The sequence below is a fragment of the Alligator sinensis genome, unplaced genomic scaffold, assembly GCF_000455745.1.
Source record: "Alligator sinensis unplaced genomic scaffold, ASM45574v1 scaffold1201_1, whole genome shotgun sequence".
NCBI classification, from domain to species: domain Eukaryota; kingdom Metazoa; phylum Chordata; order Crocodylia; family Alligatoridae; genus Alligator; species Alligator sinensis.
Window position 1 is genome coordinate 208,412 of NW_005842690.1, and position 19,695 is coordinate 228,106.

General features: G+C 49.7%; 1 protein-coding gene across 2 annotated transcripts in view; it reads left to right on the forward strand.

The window, feature by feature from the left end:
- Window positions 1–19,695, forward strand: part of RAB31 (RAB31, member RAS oncogene family) — a 134,484-nt gene that overhangs the window by 32,280 nt on the left and 82,509 nt on the right. For both annotated transcript variants that reach the window (XM_025215966.1, XM_025215967.1), the window contains one exon: window positions 11,876–11,976. In XM_025215966.1, coding sequence (XP_025071751.1) covers window positions 11,938–11,976 — 39 coding nt within the window. In that variant the 5' untranslated portion in view covers window positions 11,876–11,937. The remainder of the gene's footprint in view (window positions 1–11,875; window positions 11,977–19,695) is intronic.

A 19,695-nucleotide genomic window follows, 5' to 3' on the forward strand; every position in this document is an offset into this window, starting at 1 on the left:
CCCCCCCCCCCCTGCTTACCTGAGCTTCCCGCGCAGGGCAGCTACATGCTCCCAGCCCAGAAACCCTGGCTGGGGCTTCTGGCTAGGGGACAGGGCTGGGCAGGCTCCACTGTTGTGGGAGTCTGCCAGGCTTCCCCTGGGTCCTGCTGCCCTTGGTTCCTGTCATGGAGAAAAGCTGCATGGAGAAAAGCTTCCCTGCAGGTATAAAGCTGGTACATTGGTCCTGTCATTTTTGACAGGAACCAAGGGCAGAGAAATATTAATTTTCTACATTTTTGGGGGGGCCCCATGGGCCGGATAGAATGGCCTCGTGGGCTGGATCCGGCCTGTGGGCCATATTTAGCCAACCCCTGCTACAGACTGCTTTCTATGGCCAGATCGGGCAAAAATTGTCACTTCTGTCTGCGCCTTCAAGGAGAGTTTGTTTGTGTCTGAAGAGCTTGATGATAGTTCCACTGTTCGGGATCTAAATAAGGCTATAGACAATCTGGCCACTGGCAAGAGCCCTGGGAGGGTGGAAGTGTTCAAGTGAGGGAAACCTGTGCTTCTTCCCCACCTATATGAGCTTCTTACTCATTGCTGGACAGTAGGGACAGTGTCACAAGATATGCGAGATGTCAGTATAGTCATTCTATATGTATATGCACTTGTGGCAAAGTGGGGCTCCCCAACTAGCCACAGTGCTAGTTTCCCCACCTGCCTTTGAGCACACCACCCACCTGTCTCACCTGCCATGCCTTGTTGTTAATTAATTAGGATATTAATTAAGACGGGAGGCTGCTCATTCTGTCCCTGATGCCAGGGGGCGCTATCTGTGTTCCTCCCCTACACTGCAGCCCAAGCCTCGCAGATGGCATCCAGATGACAATGCTCCCGGCTTACAGCTGGACCAAGCTTAGGCCTCGTTGTCAGGCCTCGGGTCACACGCATTCATACTGCCCTCTTCTCACTAGGGCCTCACACACTCCACCCCCTCTCACAGGGTCTCTTTCACACATCGACAACTCATACTGTCTTGCCCTCTCTTGGAGTGCGCCCCTTAGGCCATAGGCTTTACCTAGTTCATACCTTGGGTGACAGACATACTGTTGTTTGGGCCTCTCCCACAACCCTCACCAAGGTAGTGGCCAGCCAATTACCCAAATGGGTCTAAGCTTGCCCTGGCCCCTTCTGGGGGCAACTCTATACATATAAAAATACGGGGCTCTGTACAAACATAATCTGTACCAGGGGTGTCCAACCTTTTTGAATGTGGGGCCGGACCATGAACTTTTTATCACCCAGTGGGCTGGCGAGCCATATTCAAACACCCTCCGTCCTGGGCCAGAGAGACCCTGCCTGTGTAGCCCTACTGCACCTGCCTGTTACTGCAAGGTTCATGGTAGCTGCTGGTGGGCAGGGGCAGGAGGGACCCATTCTGCATCCAGCCAGCTACTGCCCCAGAGACTGAAGGGGAGAAATAGCTCCACATCTCCATCCCCCAAGCAGTGCAGCCCCATGAGCCGGCACTGCTTGAGGGGGGCTGGAGCAAGGCGGCCACTGCACCGCAGCCCCTCACCCACCCGCCCGCACGGCCCCACTCACCATGGTGCCTGGCTGCCCACGCACACAGACCCAGTGGCCTCAGTGTTGCGAGCCTGGAGCGCAGAGTCTGGTAGACACCAGCTCCCACCACCTCGCCCCTCAGAGGTCATGCCAGGACCCCGCCTGCTGAGGCCCCCCCTGTGCTGGCTTCCCACATGCTGCTGGGGACGGGAGGAGGACGGTCAGGTCAGCACCAGCCAGCAGAGGCAGCGGCGGAGCCACATGCCACTTGGGACTGACTGGTGCAGGCAGGGGAAAATGCAGCTGAGCCCCTGCTGCTCTGGCCAGGCTCGTCCTGTCCTGAGTAGCACATGGCTCCGCCACTGCTTCTGCTGCCTGATGCAGACCCGGCCGGGCTCCTCCCGTCCCCAGCAGCTTGTGGGAAGCCAGCTTCAGCCGCATGCTGCTCCGAATGGGACAAACCCAGCTGGGTCAGCACCAGCCAGGAAAAGCAGCAAGCATGCAGCTGAAGTCAGCTTCCCATGTGCTGCTGGGGATGGGAGGAGGTGGGCCAGGTCTGCACCGGCCAGCAGAAGAGGCAACGGAGCTGTGTGCTGCTTGGGATGAGACGAGCCTGACTGGAGTGGCAGGGCCTCAGCTGCATTTTCCCCCTGCCTGCACCAGTCAGTCCCGAGCGGCACATGGCTCTGCTGCCGCTTCTGCTGGCTGGTGCTGACCTGGCCGGCCTCCTCCCGTCCCCAGCAACACGTGGGAATCTGGCTTCAGCTGGATGCTGCTCTGGATGGGACAGACCTGCCGAGGTTGGCACCAGCCAGCAGAGGTGGTGGCGAAGCTGTGTGCTGCTCGGGACTGACTGGCGCAGGTAGAGGGAAAGTGCAGCTGAGCCCCCGCTACTCTGGCTGAGCTCATTCTGTCCTGAGAGGCACATGGCTACTCCTCCCACACACACTGCATCGGCAACGTCAAGCTGACGTGGTGCGTGTGGGAACCTTGTGCCTTCCCTAGCCCTTCAACAGCCATAAGGAAGCTGCTGAGGGGCTGGGGAAGGGACAAGGGGTGGGAACAAAAGTAAACAGTGTCGCAGCACCGTGGGCCTCAGAAAATGGCGGCCTGCGGGCCATATGTTGGACAAGCCTGCTCTCTATATACAAACAAACCAGCCTTCTGGTTCCTCCCCCCGCACTGGGGCTCCTCATTTCCGCCCCCTCACTGGGGTCCTCATTTCTGCCCCCTCACTGGGGCTCCACACCCCCCCCTTACTGGGGCCGCCCCCCTCACTGGGGCTACTCATCTCTACCCCTCTCACTGGGGCGCCATACTGCCCCCTCAGTGGGGCCATGGGGCTTCCCTCCCTGGTGGGCTCAGGTGGCCGTAGCCGCGCCTGGCCCCAACTACCTTTCCTTGGGGTTCTACACCCCACAGGGTTCCGGTGGCTGCAGCTATGCCTGGCCTCACTACCTCCGATGTTATGTGACCCACCTGAAGGTGAGGGCTGGGGTTAAGGTGCCCCTACTCATCTTTCACTGGGGTGGTTACTGGCCTGCCATTTCCCGGGGGCACCTGCGCCACTGCGGGCCCCACCAGGCCACTCACTCCTGACAGGGTGTAGTTTTAGGGCATGCCCAGGAACAGGAGCCTCCAAACCATCTCCTACAGCTCCTGCCCTTATCTCCAGGATGTTGCATGCAGCCTTGCAGCCAGGCCATGTTACTACCTAGCCTTCCAGCAGCAAACTGCTCTGTTTATATAGGCAGCCAGAGATTTAAAATGGCTGCCGCAATCTAGCACCTGTTGGCTGCTTGGCTGCGCTTTTAAAGTGGCAGGCACCAACAGTGCCCTGCCACATACCTTCCCCCTTAAAATAGTTCCTGGGGGAGTTTTCCACTGCTGCTCCTCCAAAGCAGGCTCCCTTCAGAGCCTGTGAAAGCCCTCAAGTGGCGAGCACCCCCAAAGGTGCTCTGCCACACACCTCCCCCATTAGAATGACATTCTGGGGCTTTGCTTGGCTGCCTTCTCTGCTGGCTTTGTCCCAGCCTACTGCAGCCCCTGTCATGTGGCAAGCACCCCAAAGGTGCTCCTCCTCAGCACTTTACATTGATGCTTTTTGAGATGTTGGAGGAGGAGGAGCTTAGGGTGGACACTTTAATTAGAGCAGCTCTCGGAAGCCGCTTTAATTAAAGCGACTGCAGCATCTCATGTATGCAGCATCCCATGCTTTGAAATGATGGATGGCCTGCTTTAACTAAAGCTCATTCAATGACACTGAATACATGTAATGCCGAGGCTGCTGGAGTATGCTAATTAGCATGCTCCAACAAACTCGATTAATTGAGTCTGATCTGACGCATTCTAATTAGACCTAGAACACATCAGAGCAGGGATCAAGCACGTGTATAGGTGCCCCATGTTCCTTCTGTCTTTTATGCTGCTGCTTTAGCTGGGTTGTTTTTTTTTTTTTACCTATGGTAGGCTTTCTTCCTTCTCTCATTTCTATAAATACAAATCACTCACTAGCTTTTCCCCCCATTTCTACTGTTTGGATTGTGAGAAGTGTTCATGGGCCAGATACTAGTAAAGGAATACATCTCTGGACTAGTAGACATTCATACAGTTCTATCTATAGGCCTGTCACATATGTCATGCAAGCACTGGGCAGCTTGAAACATGTGCCTCATTTAAAATTTTAGCATAGCCTGAAGTAGCTGCCTCAATACATTTTTAGTAGAGATTTTGGCTTTATGTAGTTGCATATATGTAGACAATGAACACTAATAGGAACATGATTTTTTAAATTGGCTTCTATCCAGGCCTCAGACATTTTCAGTAGTTTTCAGCTGTCACTCATGAGTATTACAGAATTTGATAAAATGATAAAATAGTTGAAGTTCCAGTGGCTTGAGGAATCAATGGTACAGTTGGTATTTACCTCTTTTTATTTTTATAATTATCAGACAAATGCAAATTTAGGTATGTATATGAAATGTGAAGGAATCTGATTTGCTGTCTCCACACTCATTTCTTTTGTCTCCCTTAGATTTTAAGTGCTTGCAGGGACCATCTCTCTGTATTTGCTTGTATATGTCTTAGCACAATAAGGTCTCAGTTCTATTTGAAGTATCTGGCTATTATTTTAATAGAACCACGGGCAGTGTTAGGATAGTGCAGTGCTTCTCAGCCAGGGGGGCATTGCACCCTGGGGTGCTTTGGGATCCTTTTAAGGGTGCCACAGGGTGTCATACAATGATAGCACTGTTAAGTGTGCAGACATGATTCACATGATAAACCCAGAGATTTCAAATAGGAATCTATACTGTCAAAAACATTCTGCCCTGTTGTGGTCTTCCTGAGTTCTTTGCAACAGAAGAATTGCTCCTATTGTCTTTCTGTAGTCAAAAAACAAGTAAAAACTAAGAGCTGACATTTTACATGGGGTGTCTTCAGTCTAACAAGGTTGAGAACCACTGGGATAGTGCAGCTGTATAACTGCATGGAGCCCTACCCACAGACCCTAAGAGGGGTAATTGTCCAGCTGGCCAAATCTGCCAGAGGCTTCACCCGGTAGCCCCACCCTGGCTGATGAAAGAGCTGACCATTTTAGGGCCTGCTGATTGGCTCCTGAGTATAACAGCCTCCCCATTTAGGTCCACTCATGGCAGCAGACAGCAAGCTAGACAGCAGTTGTGTCTGTAGATCTGTTGTGGTAAGTCTCTCCGGATCTTTTGGTTTTCTGGCTTCTAACCCTGTTTGACTTTTCCAAAAGCCAGAGTCTAGGAACAATCATATAAATTAAGGGCTGGAAGCGACCTTGGAAGATCATTGAGTCCAACCCCCCTGCTCTGGGCAGGAATACTTCTGAGATTGAATGATCCCAGAAAAGTGTCTGTCCTGTCTCTTCTTGAAGACTTCCAAGGTTGGGGGCTGCACCACCTCCTTGGGAAGTCTATTCCAGATTCTGGTCATCCTGACTGTAAAGAAGTTCTTCCTTGCATCCAAGTTGTAACCATGCTCTAACAGTTTATGGCCATTGCTACTCCTCCACTGGGGCACCCTAGTGAACAGTTTTTATCCCAGCTCCCCATATTCACCCTTTACATACTTATAGATGGCCACCAAGCCCCTCCTTAGTCTTCTCTTCCCCAGGCTGAACAGTCCCAGATCCCTTAGTCTTTCCCTTAGCAGAAGACACGCACAAGTACTGAAGGATGTCATATTGGAGGCTCAAGAGTTAGTTTTGCTATTTTTGTCCCTTAAGATGGGGTTGGCAACCTACAGCCTGTGGGCTGGGTCTGGCCCATGAAGATGTTGGATTGGATTTGGAAATGTCTGACCTAGCCCAGGGTGACATAGGGGAATTGCAGTTTTGCCAAGCCTCCCTTCCCCTCCCCTTCCCTCAGCAGCCTCCTTCAAAACCCTCTTTGCTCTGCTCTCATGCCTGCACTTCCCCTTGTGGCAGACAGGCTGGGTATCTGTAGCAAACAGTGTCAGGCCTTTCCCTTGAACCTGGGGCCTTGGTCTACTGGTGCAGCTGCTCATTCTGGTCTGCCACTTCCTCAGCAGAGGAAGCACTGAGGCAGACACAGGTGGCCAGAACCATCCATTTGGGCCTAGTCACATACCTTCTGGCTTTCCAACTAGCTTGCCTATGGACCCTGAGTTTTACTTGACCCTTTGGGTCCCTGACCTGACTCTGGTTTGATGGCCCAGATACCTGACCAGCTAGTTTCCTGACGCTGTGTTCTGCTTGACCCTCTGGATCTCTGACTTGGCTTCTCGGACAAATCTTTTGACTTCTGGCTTCCCTACATTTGGACTCTGCATGCTTCTTTTGGATCTTGATTGTTTTTTCTGGCCCTAGGTGACCTGCATACCTGACCGCTCATGGTCTGGTATGACAAAGGGTAAGTACAGGAAATGTGAGTTCTCTGGGAAGGTAGATATTTTCTGCTTGTGGCAGGGGATGGGGTCACAAGGTCCAGCCTAGGAGCAGTAAAATGGTTGTGTACCCTGCCCTAAGAGTTTCCTTGATTAGGGATAAACAGCTAGTGGACTGTATTGATGAGGTCTCTAAGCTTTTGCAGAGAGACTTTGAACATTACAAAAAGCCATAGGAACTTGCAAAGTAGCAGAAGAGGCAGAATTATAAGAAAGAAGGTCAAGAAATCTTAAATGCCTGTGATTTAACCACACAGTACCATGTGTGAGATGCATGTGAAAGGAAACCACATGCTGAATAATCAAATAAGCATGGGTGCCAAAAACTTGGAGCAGATGTTTAACTTCCGTGGCTGCCTAAAAACTGGAAATGTAGACAAGAAAATAGACATTATCCAACACTTGGGCAAATAAGCAGAATTTTCTGCTACTGTAACCATTTTTCTACTCATGTCAGTTAAAGAAAAACATAAACACAGTGAATGGTTCCAGTGATGAGACGAATTGCACTTTATATTTACCAGGCAAAGGCTTTTCTGCTGGCATGCTAATGGCTTACTCAGTGGAGGTAAATATTGAAACAGTAAACAGAGTACTCTGTTATCTGTATGGTACTTAATAGTCCTTATCACTGTCGTATCTATAAATTTGCAATAATGGATATATCCTCATAATATCCATGCAAAATAGAATGTTATCCTCATTTATCTGAGAGGGACCTGAGACAAGACAGGTTAAGACCAAGTTTGTATAGAAAGTCTGCTGCTGAGTCAAGAATTTAACTCACTTCTCCTGTGTCCTAATCCATTCTTTCAACCACAAGACCATCCTTCCCTCTGTGTGGCAACCAGACAGACCTGATGGGACAGGCAGATGTTCTTGAAAACAAGCAATGCACTTCCTGTGTCTATAGTGAAAAGATTCATTTTGCTCTGGTATATAACAGAAAAGTAAGAGTGACATTTTAGCTGTTTCTCAGAACAGAAAACCTATTTGAGGTCTGAGAATTATATATATTAGGGGTGCACCGATAAAGTTTTTTTTGGCTGATACCGATGGCTGATTATTACCCAGCCATGTTGGCCAATACTGATCTGATAGCCAATATGCAGCCCGGCAGCTTGGAGAACAGCATCTGGCTGCTAAGTCTGTTGCGGGGAAGGAAGGGGTGTGTGGGGGGCGAAGATTGAGGCCCCCGTGGTGAGGGAGGGTCAGGGACAGGGGTAGGCGCTGCCCAGCTGGGATGGAGCCCTGGGTGGCTCACTGGGGGGCAGCTCCCACCACTGTGCGTACCCTCGGGCGAGGCATGGGGAGCATGTGCCCCCTGGATTTGTTCATGGAGCGAGGGCAGGCTGCCCTCTGCAGGCTCAGGGCTGGGGGCTATCCTGGCTTCTTCCTGGTGGGGGGCCCAGTCAGGGCTGTGCTCAGAGTGGGTGGGGGCAGGGTGAGCAGAGGCGATGCTGGGAGGCGGGGGCTACAGGGTGGGCTACAGCCACCCCAAACTTTGTCATAGCTCCCCCTCCCAGTATCACCACTGCCTGCCCCACCCCTCTCCTCCCTACCCAGAGTGCATCCCTGGCCCAGACCCCTGCCAGGAAGAAGCTGGCGTAGTCCCTGGCTCCGAGCCCAGAGTGGGCAGCCCACCCTTGCCCCTGCACACAAATGTGGGAGGCACATGACCGCCATGTGTCCCTGGGGGCATGTGCGCGCAACAGCAGGGAGTCACCCCCCCTTTCTGCCCCCCTGCGCCCCAGATGAGCCACCTGCAGCTCTGTTCTGTGCCCTGCCCTGCCCTGCCCTGGCTGTGCAGTGTCTGCCCCTGCCTCTTCCCCATTCCCTCCCTTACTGCAGGGGCCTCAATCGGCACCCCCATGCTCCTTCCCTCCCCCACACCCCTTTCCCCCACAGACTTACCGGCCGGATGCTGCTCTCCAAGCTGTCAGGCTGCATTCCTGGTCACATGCATGCTACATCTGTGCGCATGCACATGGCATTTATTGGTGACATTATCAGCCAAACCACATCGGCCAAAAAAAGCTGATTGCCAATAACATCAGTTTTCCTTTTATTGGTGCTGATATGATATGATCCGATATATTGGTGTATCTCTGTGACAGGGTGACTGAAGCACCCTGCCACATGAACACGAGTGTTAGAACAAAGAAAAGAAACTTACTGGAAGATGCTGAGGAAACCACAGTGAGCCAGGGAGGGAAGGATGTTGCACCCTGACTAAGGGAACCAGTGGGGCCTGTGGCAGTTCAAAGGCTGCTGCAGCAAACCCAGCTGCCTCCGTTCGAGCCCAGGATAGGGAAAACGACACTGCCAAAGGAAAAGAAAAGAGCTGCGCCAAAAAGTTAAAGGGGAGATAGCTGGGTCAGAAAGGCAGTGAATCGCATGCTGCCATAGCGAGCCCAGCCGGCCAAGAGGGGACATTTAAGGGGACACTGAGAGAGTGTCTGAGGTTGGACAGAAGAAAAGGGGACCAGGGAGAAGACAGAGAAGGTGGTGAGAACCAACGAGAGGAGGAACTGACCCTGGGGCTTGGAGGAAAGCCCCGGACCCCAACTTACCTGGTGAGAACCAGCAAAGAGATAGAGGAGACTGCTTCATTGGTGAGTTCAGTCCTGAGGAGTGAAGATAACCTCTTTGGAATCCTAGAGGAGAAAAGAGATATCGATGAGATTACACTACAGGGAGGGGTAAGTCTGTCCCAACCCTGAAGGTTAAGGGCAGAATTAGAACTAAGAAGTGACTGCCTTGGGACCTGTGCAAGCAAAAACGGGACAAGCAGCCGACTTAGAGGAGGACCCCTTGGCAGAGGAGTCCATAAGACTGAGACTGGAGCGCTCAGTTTCATAGGCAAGTAGTAACACACCTGGAACACCTGGTGTGCTTAGGGCAAGGTATGGGGATGGTGGATCCCTACAAAGATAAGCCCATCTCTTGAGCCCTTTAACTGATCCTTTTGTCTCCCAAAACTGTTTTGGCACCTCGCTCTCTAACATCAAGGCATGGCAGGTGATTTTTCCTAGAGACAGAACACAACCAATTCCAGCAGAGAGACAACTCAGTTCTAGGCAGCATGCCATCAATCTCTCACAACCTCTAATTTATATGTTGTCTTATTATGGAAGATTTGGCTCCCACCATCACAGCTTTGCTTGGGTAATATACAGACCTATTCAAAAGATAGCAAAAATTACTAATAATACTCTATACTGAAGGACGCTAAAGAAAGATGTGCAGTGTATCATGCATAACCATGACTATAGCCTTGTGGCTTTTATGGACAGTTCACTTAAGGTTCTGGACAAATTTACAGTTGAAATGCTCTGTATTCTGGAGACCGTTGAATATAGGTGCCATGCAAACTTTACTTCTCTGGGAGCACTTCATAATAGTAGTGAAGGCGTCCAATGGCACTGTTCCTCAGCTGGGGGTGGGAGAGCAGGAATCACTGCATGCATCTTGCTGTCTGTTCTCCAAAGATTCACAAGCTGAGTGCCCAGGAGTGAGCTCACTGGCTATCCAGCCTGTTCTCTCCCACCCCTGCATTGTGGGTAGAGGGGGGAGTGATACACTGTGGGATGCCAAAGGACCACTGGAGTATGCAGGCATTTCAGGAAGCATTTGGGCTATTTTTCAAGTGTTTCTTTGGCTGTACATGTTTATACACTCACTGTTTGGACCACTTTAAAGATGTTTGTATAGCTTCAAACAGCATGTACCCGCCAGGTTTTGAGTAGTTGCTCTCATGCCACTAGGGACTGGCTGTTCCTATCCCGCCTCCAGTTTCCTTCGGGCACTATCGCTGTTATTGCATCATCTCCTCAGGGAGACCCCGATACTCGCCTGCCACAACTAGTTGTTCTCTTCAAGAGTGGGAGGCTCCCTCGGAGTTGGGATTTTGCTGGGAGATGTCACCAGCAGATGTTCCTGGGGCTTCACCTCCCCTACACCCCTTCCATGCACCAGCCAGTGGTGTTCAGCTGGATGTTAGTCAGACTGTATACTTCGGTCATCAGGCCTGTTGCCGTGACCCTGACCCGTGCTTCTAGTACAGAAACCTGAATGCAGTGTTGAATTAGCACACCACCTTGCATGCAGGGATCCTATATTTTGGACCTGTTAAGGTGGGCCTGGGTTATGCCTGTCCCTGGGACTGGGACTAAGTCCCGTGCCTGGGGACTGTATATTGATGGGCCAGATTGTGGCCTGCTTGACTTCACATGTCCTAGCCTGGAGTCTCCGGAGGCCCCTCGATCCTCGGCTCCAGGGAAGAGTGATCGATTACCTCCTGCCCTTAGTGCCAACTCAAAAGTATAAGAAAAGAATCAAGGTGCTGGGAAGGTACAGTGTTGTCTCCCCACTCATGCGTCCTGTGTGTGCTGTGATGATTTGTCCCTCGGCATCCTTCCCGGTCTGGGCTCAGTTCACCCTCTGGGCTGTGGAGTGTATCCCTTTTCAGGGCCCTGTCCTGGGTCCCTCAAATGAGAGGCTCCAACCACGCCAGGGGGAGTTCCCAGCCAGTGGTGGACCGATGGAGGGGGTGAAGAGGGGGCCATGGCCCCTGGGCGTTGGCCTGGGGTGGGTGCTGGTTGGGCCCTTCAGAGTTTGTATCGTGCAATGTGACCAGGGCTGGCCCATCCTATCTGCAAAACCTGCGACTGCAGGGGGTCCTGCAGAGCTGACAGTGGCGGCTGCATTTGTTGTGTAATCTGCCCACCCGCCCCATGAGCTGGATGTTTAGTTACCTGTTCTGGTCAGAAATTCCAGCCACCACCCATCCCCCTGCGTTCGGTTTGCCAGGACTTTCATTTCCTTCCCAGCTGAAACAGGTAACCAAACAGGGCCGGGGCAGGAAACTTTAAGTATTGCTATGAGAAGGACAGGGGTGGGTTGCAAATGTAAGCATTGGCCCCCAGGCGCCAGAGACCCATGGTACATCACTGCGCCCAGCTGCCTCTCAGCTGGTGCACCCCCAGCGTTCTGTCTGCCTCTGGCTCTTACCGGAGCTGCCCGGGGTCCCTTGATGATGTCACTGCCTTGCGCTGGTCCTGACTGTATAAACAAGTGGCTTGTGAGCTACCTGGGCAGTTTGTCTGTCTGCTGCTGCTCCCTGTTCAGAATGCCTGCCAGGGGTAAGTATTTCCCCCTTGCAGGGTTACTAGGGTTTTTTTCCTGGTGCTGCGGGGCTTCTCTGCTGCGGCCCTGGTGCCAGAGAAGGGGTCTCCACCTCTTTTCCCCCATCACCCTGGGACACAGCACATCTGTGCAGGGCCTAATAAACTGTAGTACTTAATATAAGGGGACGTAAGTAAATCCCCTTCATATCAGGGGATGTAACAAAAAGCCACAAAATAATTATACGTTCACTGAATGCTTTCCCACCTAGATTTCTATGGTTGTCCTTGGGTTACAAGGAACTGAATATCAAGATTAAGAAACAGCATCGTTATGTGTCAGCTAGATTTGAAATCCTGCAAGAGAAGAAAGGTACCCTTTTGTTTTAGCATTTTGTATGTATCAAATGGGATTTGGCAAATACCCTTTGCCCAGGAGAATACACAACTATACATCTAAGAGGCCTGTAGGTAGGTACTGTTTCTGGGGGGGTGTGTGTGTGTGTGTGTGTGTGTGTGTGTACACACACAAGATGCTGACTGCGCAGTAGCCAAATTACCAGTAGTGTGTCGCAGCACAAACAGTAAGGTTTACTATTATTAGGCTACTGTGCACTTAAAAGGTGTTTGCCAGCGCAACTGTACAGTAGCTCCAGTTACTGCGGCTTTATTTAGTACTTTGATTATACAGATACTAAATAAAGGTGCAGGAACCACTGCACAGTAGTATCTTGTATAGACGCGCCTTGTCAGAATTTTTCTGTACCTGTGTATTCCAGTAACTCCTGTACATCACAGATAGGCAAGATGGCATAATGTCATTTACTTTGTAAGATCACAATGCCAGGCTTGTGCAAGCTCTGCAGATCACTTGGGATAACAAGTAGCGCACAGTGCCAATTCCAGAGAAAACAGAACTCTTATTTGGAGGGGAATCTTTTAAAGTTTAAAGTTGGCCGGGAGGGATGGGGGAAAGAGAGATGTGAATAGCTTTCAGTTGTATGCAAACGTGTGAGAAAATACTCCAGAGCTGGGGGCTGCTGCTCAGCAACTTGGCAGTAAAATACTTTTTTATGAAAATAGCATGGCACACACCTGAAATAATCTATTTTCATTCACAGGAGACCATATGAGAGAAAAACCTAAACTTCTAGAAAGAAAACAAATCCTTGTTAAATGATGTGTTCTTTTGGAAGCAGATATAGGGCTAGGATGCCTGAATGTAGGTTCTCCTTGGTAACAGCCGGTTCATCATAAGAGATCAGGCTGCTCTTAGCTTCACAAGCCAGATGAAAAGGGGCAGGTCGGTCCAAGGGCTGGTCTTGAATTTCCTCCATTTATTTGTACTGTGCTGCTTTATGCTGATTTGACTCACCTGTGAACTGAAGCAGTTTGAAGGCAGCAAAAGCTTTTTCTCCTTCTGATTAACTTCCACCTGTCAGTAAATGACTGCATTCCCTCTCAGATGCAGCAGTCACCAAATTTAGGTTGAATACTAGGGACACTCCTGAACCCACGGTACCTGGAGGATGATAAATTATCCTTACAGATGATCCTTCAGGACCAGCAAGTAAAATATGCTTGTTTGTGAATAGCAAAAGGCTGAATTTTAAAGCTTTCATAAATTTAGTGGATACAGTGATCCTTGGGTGAAAAACAGCGATTGAGAGTACTTTGTCTAGCCTACTCTTAAAAACCTCCAAGGATGGAGATTTCGCCACCTCTCTGGGTAACCTGATTCAGTGTTTTACTACTCTCCTCGTGAGAGAGTTTTTCCTGATATTTAACCTAAACTTCCATTGCTGCAACTTGAGACCATTGATCCTTGTTCTGTCTGTAACAGGAGGCCGGTCAGGGTCGCCATGCTCTCCCCTGCTGCCTCCTTTACCGTGCCAAGCTGCCGACTAGCACCCTCCAATTCTTGCCCACCATGACTTTGATCTAATATCTATTTTATAGGGAGGCTGCCTTTCGTCCTCTTGTCCACGGTTTTCCTGTTATCACTAGTTCCTCTCCTGTATTGGGTGTTCTGTACACCCCAGCCTTATGGGCTATGCGTGGCTCCAACCACCCCTGTACCACACCCCAAGCCTTGGAGATGTAACTGACGTTGTTCAGTCTCACTCTCCGCGGCCCTCTCTGGTGCTCGGGCTCTCCGCAGCCCTCTCTTGCTCTGTGCCCTCTCTGGCACCTGACAACTGCGGCCCCCTCTCACTGGGGCTTCTCGCTGCCCCCTCTCACTGGGGCTGGGGTCAGTGTACCCCGAATGCTGCGCCCTCATTGGCGCTGGGGTCCCCACACTGCTGTGAGTCCCCTATGAGTCCTCCTCCATCCCCTCTTAGCCTCACCCAGACCGCCGGTCACAAACAGCAAACGAAACACAAGCCCCTGGGCTACAACAGAAACTCCAGCCATCTTGCTATAACATTCATCCAGTCACCCCTAGGGTGCTCCATCCTTTACCAGTCTCAATGGCTGATGCATTCAGGGCTCTTCCCTCTGCTCGCTCCGGCAGGGCTCCTTCCTCCTTGTCTGCCAGCAGGGAACTGCCTCCCGGCCTCCTGCCTGTGATTTATATAGGAACCAGGCCCTGCCCCTTCTTGTCAGCTGGCTAGGCAGGTGTGGGTCATTAGTTCCCTCTAGTTGCCTCAGCAACCAGCACCTGAGGAGTTATCCTGGCTCTCCAAGTAGCAGGCACCTTAGTGCCCTGCTACACTGTCATCTGCCACCACTGAGAACAGTCTAGCTCCATCCTCTTTGTAACCATCCCTCAGGTAGTTACCCAGTTCCTTCAGCCTCTGCTCATAAGTCATGTCCCCCAGCCCCTGAACTATTTTCATTGCCCTCTGCTGGACTTCCTCCAAACTTCCCTTGATCTGCTGGCAACACTCCTACTAATACAGCCCAGTATGCCATTAGCCTTCTTCACAACAAGAGCACACTGCTGGCTCATATTCAGCTTATTGTCCACTGTAACCCCTGGGTCCTTTTCTGCAGAGCTGCTGCTTAGCCAGTCTATCCCCAGCCTGTACTGGTGCATGGGATTGTACCATCCTAAGTGAAGGATTTTGCACTTGTCCTTGTTGAACCTCATGAGATTTCTTTTGGCCCAGTCCTCCAATTTATTAAGGTCTCTCTGAATCTTAGCCCTACCTTCCAGCGTAGCTATTACTCCCCAAGACTGGCGTCATCTGTAAACTTGCTGAGGGAAAACTCTATCCCATCTTTCAGGCTGTTGATGAAGACATTGAACAAAACTGGCCCCAGGACCAACCCCTGGGGCACTCCACTTGACACTGGCTCTCAGCTAGACATTGAGCCATTCATAACTACCCTCTGAGCCTGATGATCCAGCCATTTTTCTATCTGCCTTACAGTCTGTTCATCCAACCTATACTTCCTTAGCTTGCTTGCGAGAATGTTGTGGGAGACTGTATCAAAAGCCTAACTAAAGTCCAGGTATATCGTGTCCACTGTTCTTCCCACATCCACAGAACCAGTCATCTCATCGTAGAAAGCAGTCGGGTTGGTCAGGTATGACTTGCCCTTGGTGAATCCATGCTGACTGTTCCAAATATTCCTCATGCTGCTTACACTTTGAGAGTGGATTAGTAAGACATGAGAAAAAATTGCAAAGCTGTCTGTAGCTGATCATCTGAATAATGATTAAAATGTTAGAGCTGGTGGCAGGCATGGAAGATCTATTTATTTATTTATTTTACCAATGGGTATTAGAAGGTGTAGCAGCTGCATCAGGGGAAGGTAGCACTATTCCTGTCCCTAACCTCAGTGCTGTTTGGTCAGGCACAGTCATTTTTTTGCAAGGAGCCAAGGTATAGAGTGAGTGGCTCAAGACTGTGTCAGAACTTGGGTTGGAACCAGTATATCCACTTGAGGACCTCCTTTGACCATAGTTTATGATAGTTTTCTGGAAAAGTCTGAAAGTGCTTTCTGATGTGACACAGTCAGCTGCCCATATTGCAGTGTGGTTGGTATCTACATAGTTAGAACTAGTGTGAATTTTCATATGCCCGAGGCCATAAAAATTCTCCCACAGTTTAATGGGGGGTTGTAGTAAAAGCTATATACCAAAGATGAAAGTACAGCCAAATTCTACTGTGGAAAGAATAGATATTTTAATGTGCAGAAGTGAAACTGCCAAGTCAAGCCCATCTGTATTATACAGCAGCATCTGGTAGAGTTACCAGAACTAAACGTCTTTCAGCATTTTGATATTTTTAAAGGCTTACTTTTTCATACCTGTTCAGACTCTATCCTTCCATGGTGCCTTATGCAGCAAGGTTACTATCCACATGCAGAAAGAGAGATTTTTAAAAATTAAAGAATAGTTTTAAATTATAGAGTCTTTCTTTTTTTCAATTTCAGACATTTTTAATGTTTGCTTTGCTTAAGGAAAAACTTTAGTATAACTGGATGGAAATTTTATGGTTTACAAAGGAGCCAATACTTTACCTCAGTCGTACTGGTGAAAGGAGCTGAACTAGTACAACAAGGAGAAAATTTTTTTTGGCAGTATAGTGTGGACTAATGCCTATATTATTTTTCAGCTGTACTGAACCAAGGTATCTGTCTAATGGCATGAATATGGGAGTGGAAATCAGGAACTGTTTGTGTGCATTACAGCTTTCACACTGATTTAAATCCCAATCCCATTCCCTTTTAAGTCAGTGAGGGTGCTGCCACTGGCTCCAATGGGGCAGCAGTTGTTCTTGATCTGTGATTTTTAGATAAATTGCTCCTTCTTGTATCTGGATTTGATTAAATTAGGTGAATACTTGCTTGCCTCAAGAGGGAGTTATGAACATTCACTTATAGGCCAAATTTTCCAGTCACGTGGTGCACACAGGTGTATTTTGATGTCTTTCTGCCAACTTGTCCTGTCTCACTTCCAAAATATGTTTTATTCTGCAGAAAGGCAGGTAAAAGTATTGCTTCCTTTCCATTAGCTTTTGAATGGGGTGGACAGCTGTAGTTTCTTCTTTGAGCAAAAACATCAACACTACAGTAATAGAGACTGCTTAGGGAAGGGGTATCAAACATATGGCCCAAGGCTTGAATCCGGCCTGCAAAACCATTAAATGGTGTAGTTGGCAGATGGCAGGGCTACTGGAGTTTGGGAAGCAATGGGGTGGGGTCTGTCACAGAATTTATGTCCCCGATGGACACAGACTTTGACAGCGGGTGGTGAGCAAGGGTTGTGCAGATACAGCCTTGGCTTGCCCTGCCACCACCAGTGCCAGGGACTGATCAGTCAGACCAGCCTGGTCCAAGTACCTCAGCAGCCACACCTGCATTAAACCTGTAGCTGCCAAACTCTGCCACAGTTTAGAAACAAGTGAGCTTCTTGATTGGCTGCTGGGAGCACTGCCTATCCATCTTGTACCATCTGAGGCTGTGGGTTTCCAGGCCACTCAGCAGTCCTGACTTAGTCTGTTGTGGCAAGCCTCCTGACGCTCAAGCTCTCTGGTTTTCCTGGCTCCTGACCCTGGCCAATAAGCTTCTCCTTGGACTTCAAGATTTGGAATTCACCTGTAAATCTGAGTTCTGCTTCTTGACCACTGTCTTTGGCTCTGTGTTTGGATTTCAACCTGTGGGGTGTCCCCTCCAGACTTGGTAGCATGGCATCTAACTTTTTGGATTCTGACCCTGGCTTGTATTATAGATACTGCTTCAGATTCTCCCTCCAGGTCTGCTAATTAGCCAGAACTGACCCTCATCCCTCCCTCAGAGACCCAATTCCTGTGCTAGACTGCCCACAACCTAGTCCCCTAACAACCAGCCCTGGTCCTAGCCCAACAGATCCAGTCAAGGAGAAGCTCCCCATGATCCAGATCTGGCCTGGGACGTGGGTGCATTTGACACCCCTGAACTAGGGGATACTTAGAACCAACAGACCACTTGGTGTATTAGCCATACTCACCTTTTGGCCAGCATAGCCTACCTCTAAGACTCTGGCTTGTTGAAAAACATGTTGACGCTGCACTATGTCTCGGACGGCCAGAGCCGACTCGAGGTGATCTAGAAATTGCTCGTTCGTCAGGGCGGGCTAGTGAATGGAGAGGCTGACAAGGTTTAATAGTTGCAAAAACGTTTACTTACGCCACCTGTAGTTGCGACGCAGATGGTCCGGTCGTCTGAACAACCACATGAGTTGTTCCAGCTGGCGGGGCCCAAGCCAGTGAATCCGTCCGTAAATCAAGCCGGCGGGAAAAGGGTACGTCTGGGATTGCGCTCGGCGACGGGAAGAAGGATCGATAGGTGATCAGTCTACCGATCAGCTAGCCGCAAGTCAGATCTCTTTAGAGGCACTCTGCAGCGTGCTCAAAGTTTTTCGACTTGGGCGGAAGTCGAGCGAATTTTTAAACGGCCAGCAGGCCAATTACCAGCTGCTACGTGTGAATAATTTAGAGCTGGCCAATAGCAGGACACAAATTTGCATTCGAATAGCAGGAACTCTTTGCACCGTGCATTTTTGTGCTGCAAAGAAGAAATGCACCCTGCAAAGAAGGCTGCAAATTGGCGGGAACTCTCTTGCACCGAGGTTCTTCTGTGCAGCAAAAACCCTCGCTGTGCAAGAGGCTCTCATGTGGCAAGAAAATTCCATCGTGCCAAGGCACCAAACTCACTGGGTTGTGACATGCCCCCTTGCCGATGGCACAACTGGAATTTCAGACACATGAGCTCATCACACAGCATCTTTGCTTTGGGATTCACTGACCTAGCAACGCTTAAACAACCAGTATATATAAACAAAACAACTTAGTAGACCGGTCTTTTTAACAAACTACAAAATACAATAACTTTGAACACATAACAACAACCGTTGATCATCGTCTGATTGGAGAACATCTGCTTGGAACTTTCCTCGTCTAGTAGTCGGTCCATCCTCTCCTATTAACAGACAATGTCAATAAAACACTTAATAAAATGAGGGAAAACAGTGTCATAGTAAGTCCTGAGCAAATGGACGTTTGCCGTCTCAGTGTCTCCTTCACCACCATCACTCCATGGGTTCGAACAAACTGCAGTCTGGTACTTGATGAATCTCACAATCAGGCTGTTGTGGATTACCGCTTTTGCTGGGGTCAAACCTGTAAAGAAAAGAGAACAACAGGACAAACAAACAAAAGAGACTCATAATTGGTTTCACTGTACGGATACTGGGTGAACATCGGAACGGCGAGTCATCCAGTTGTGATGAATGATAATAGGAGGACGATCGGGCTTCTCTTCCAATTGGACAGAATAGGTATTAGGATATTGTCCCGACCGTTGAACTGTTCCTTTGTGAACTTGTGGATGAGACCGATGAGGGTGAGGTATTGAGATCCATACTAACTCATCTGGGTCGGCTTGGAATATTTCCTTATTGTGACAAGCCTTGCAATAGTACCCATAACCTCCGCCATGTTGGGAGGTTCCATCTGAAGCCATCCACGCTGGTGCAGAAGTTCCATACAGTGTAGGAACCTTTTCCTCATCTTCTGGGCTTGGATCAGGTACCGTGTCTTCCAACCTCCAACAATGCCAATTATAATGGTGGGTAAGTACTAGCGTAATCCAGGTCTTAGACTCCCCTTGAAAATGTGGGTCGATTTTTCCCGCGTCCAGCAAGGGTAACAATGTGGCACCGGGAGTGCGTAACGTCCCGTGCCCCCTTGCTAATGGCTCCACCAGTTGTTCGGCTAGGAGGATTTTTCCTATGGTCCCATATCGATGTTGTGCCGCTTGAAGCGTTCTATGGGCCGTGTATACTAGCTCATCGCGAGGATTGTGCACGACAGCCCACACGTGATTTGTGGTGAACCCAAGGGTTACGGTTAGTGATTCACTCAGATCGATACCATGGAGTTGTGTATCTTTAACCGTAGTTAGCAAGCGAAGCAGATTTTGTTGATCTTTTTTCGTCCAGGGCGTGGACTTTTAAGACTTATCACGGATCTGCCGCTGCAATTTAGTGAGGAGTGTCAAATCACTGGGTTCAACATAATGCCGGTACCAATTTAAATGACCCAAAAGTTGTTGGAAGTGCCTCTTAGTGACAGGGTGGAATGTTTTTAACGGATCGATG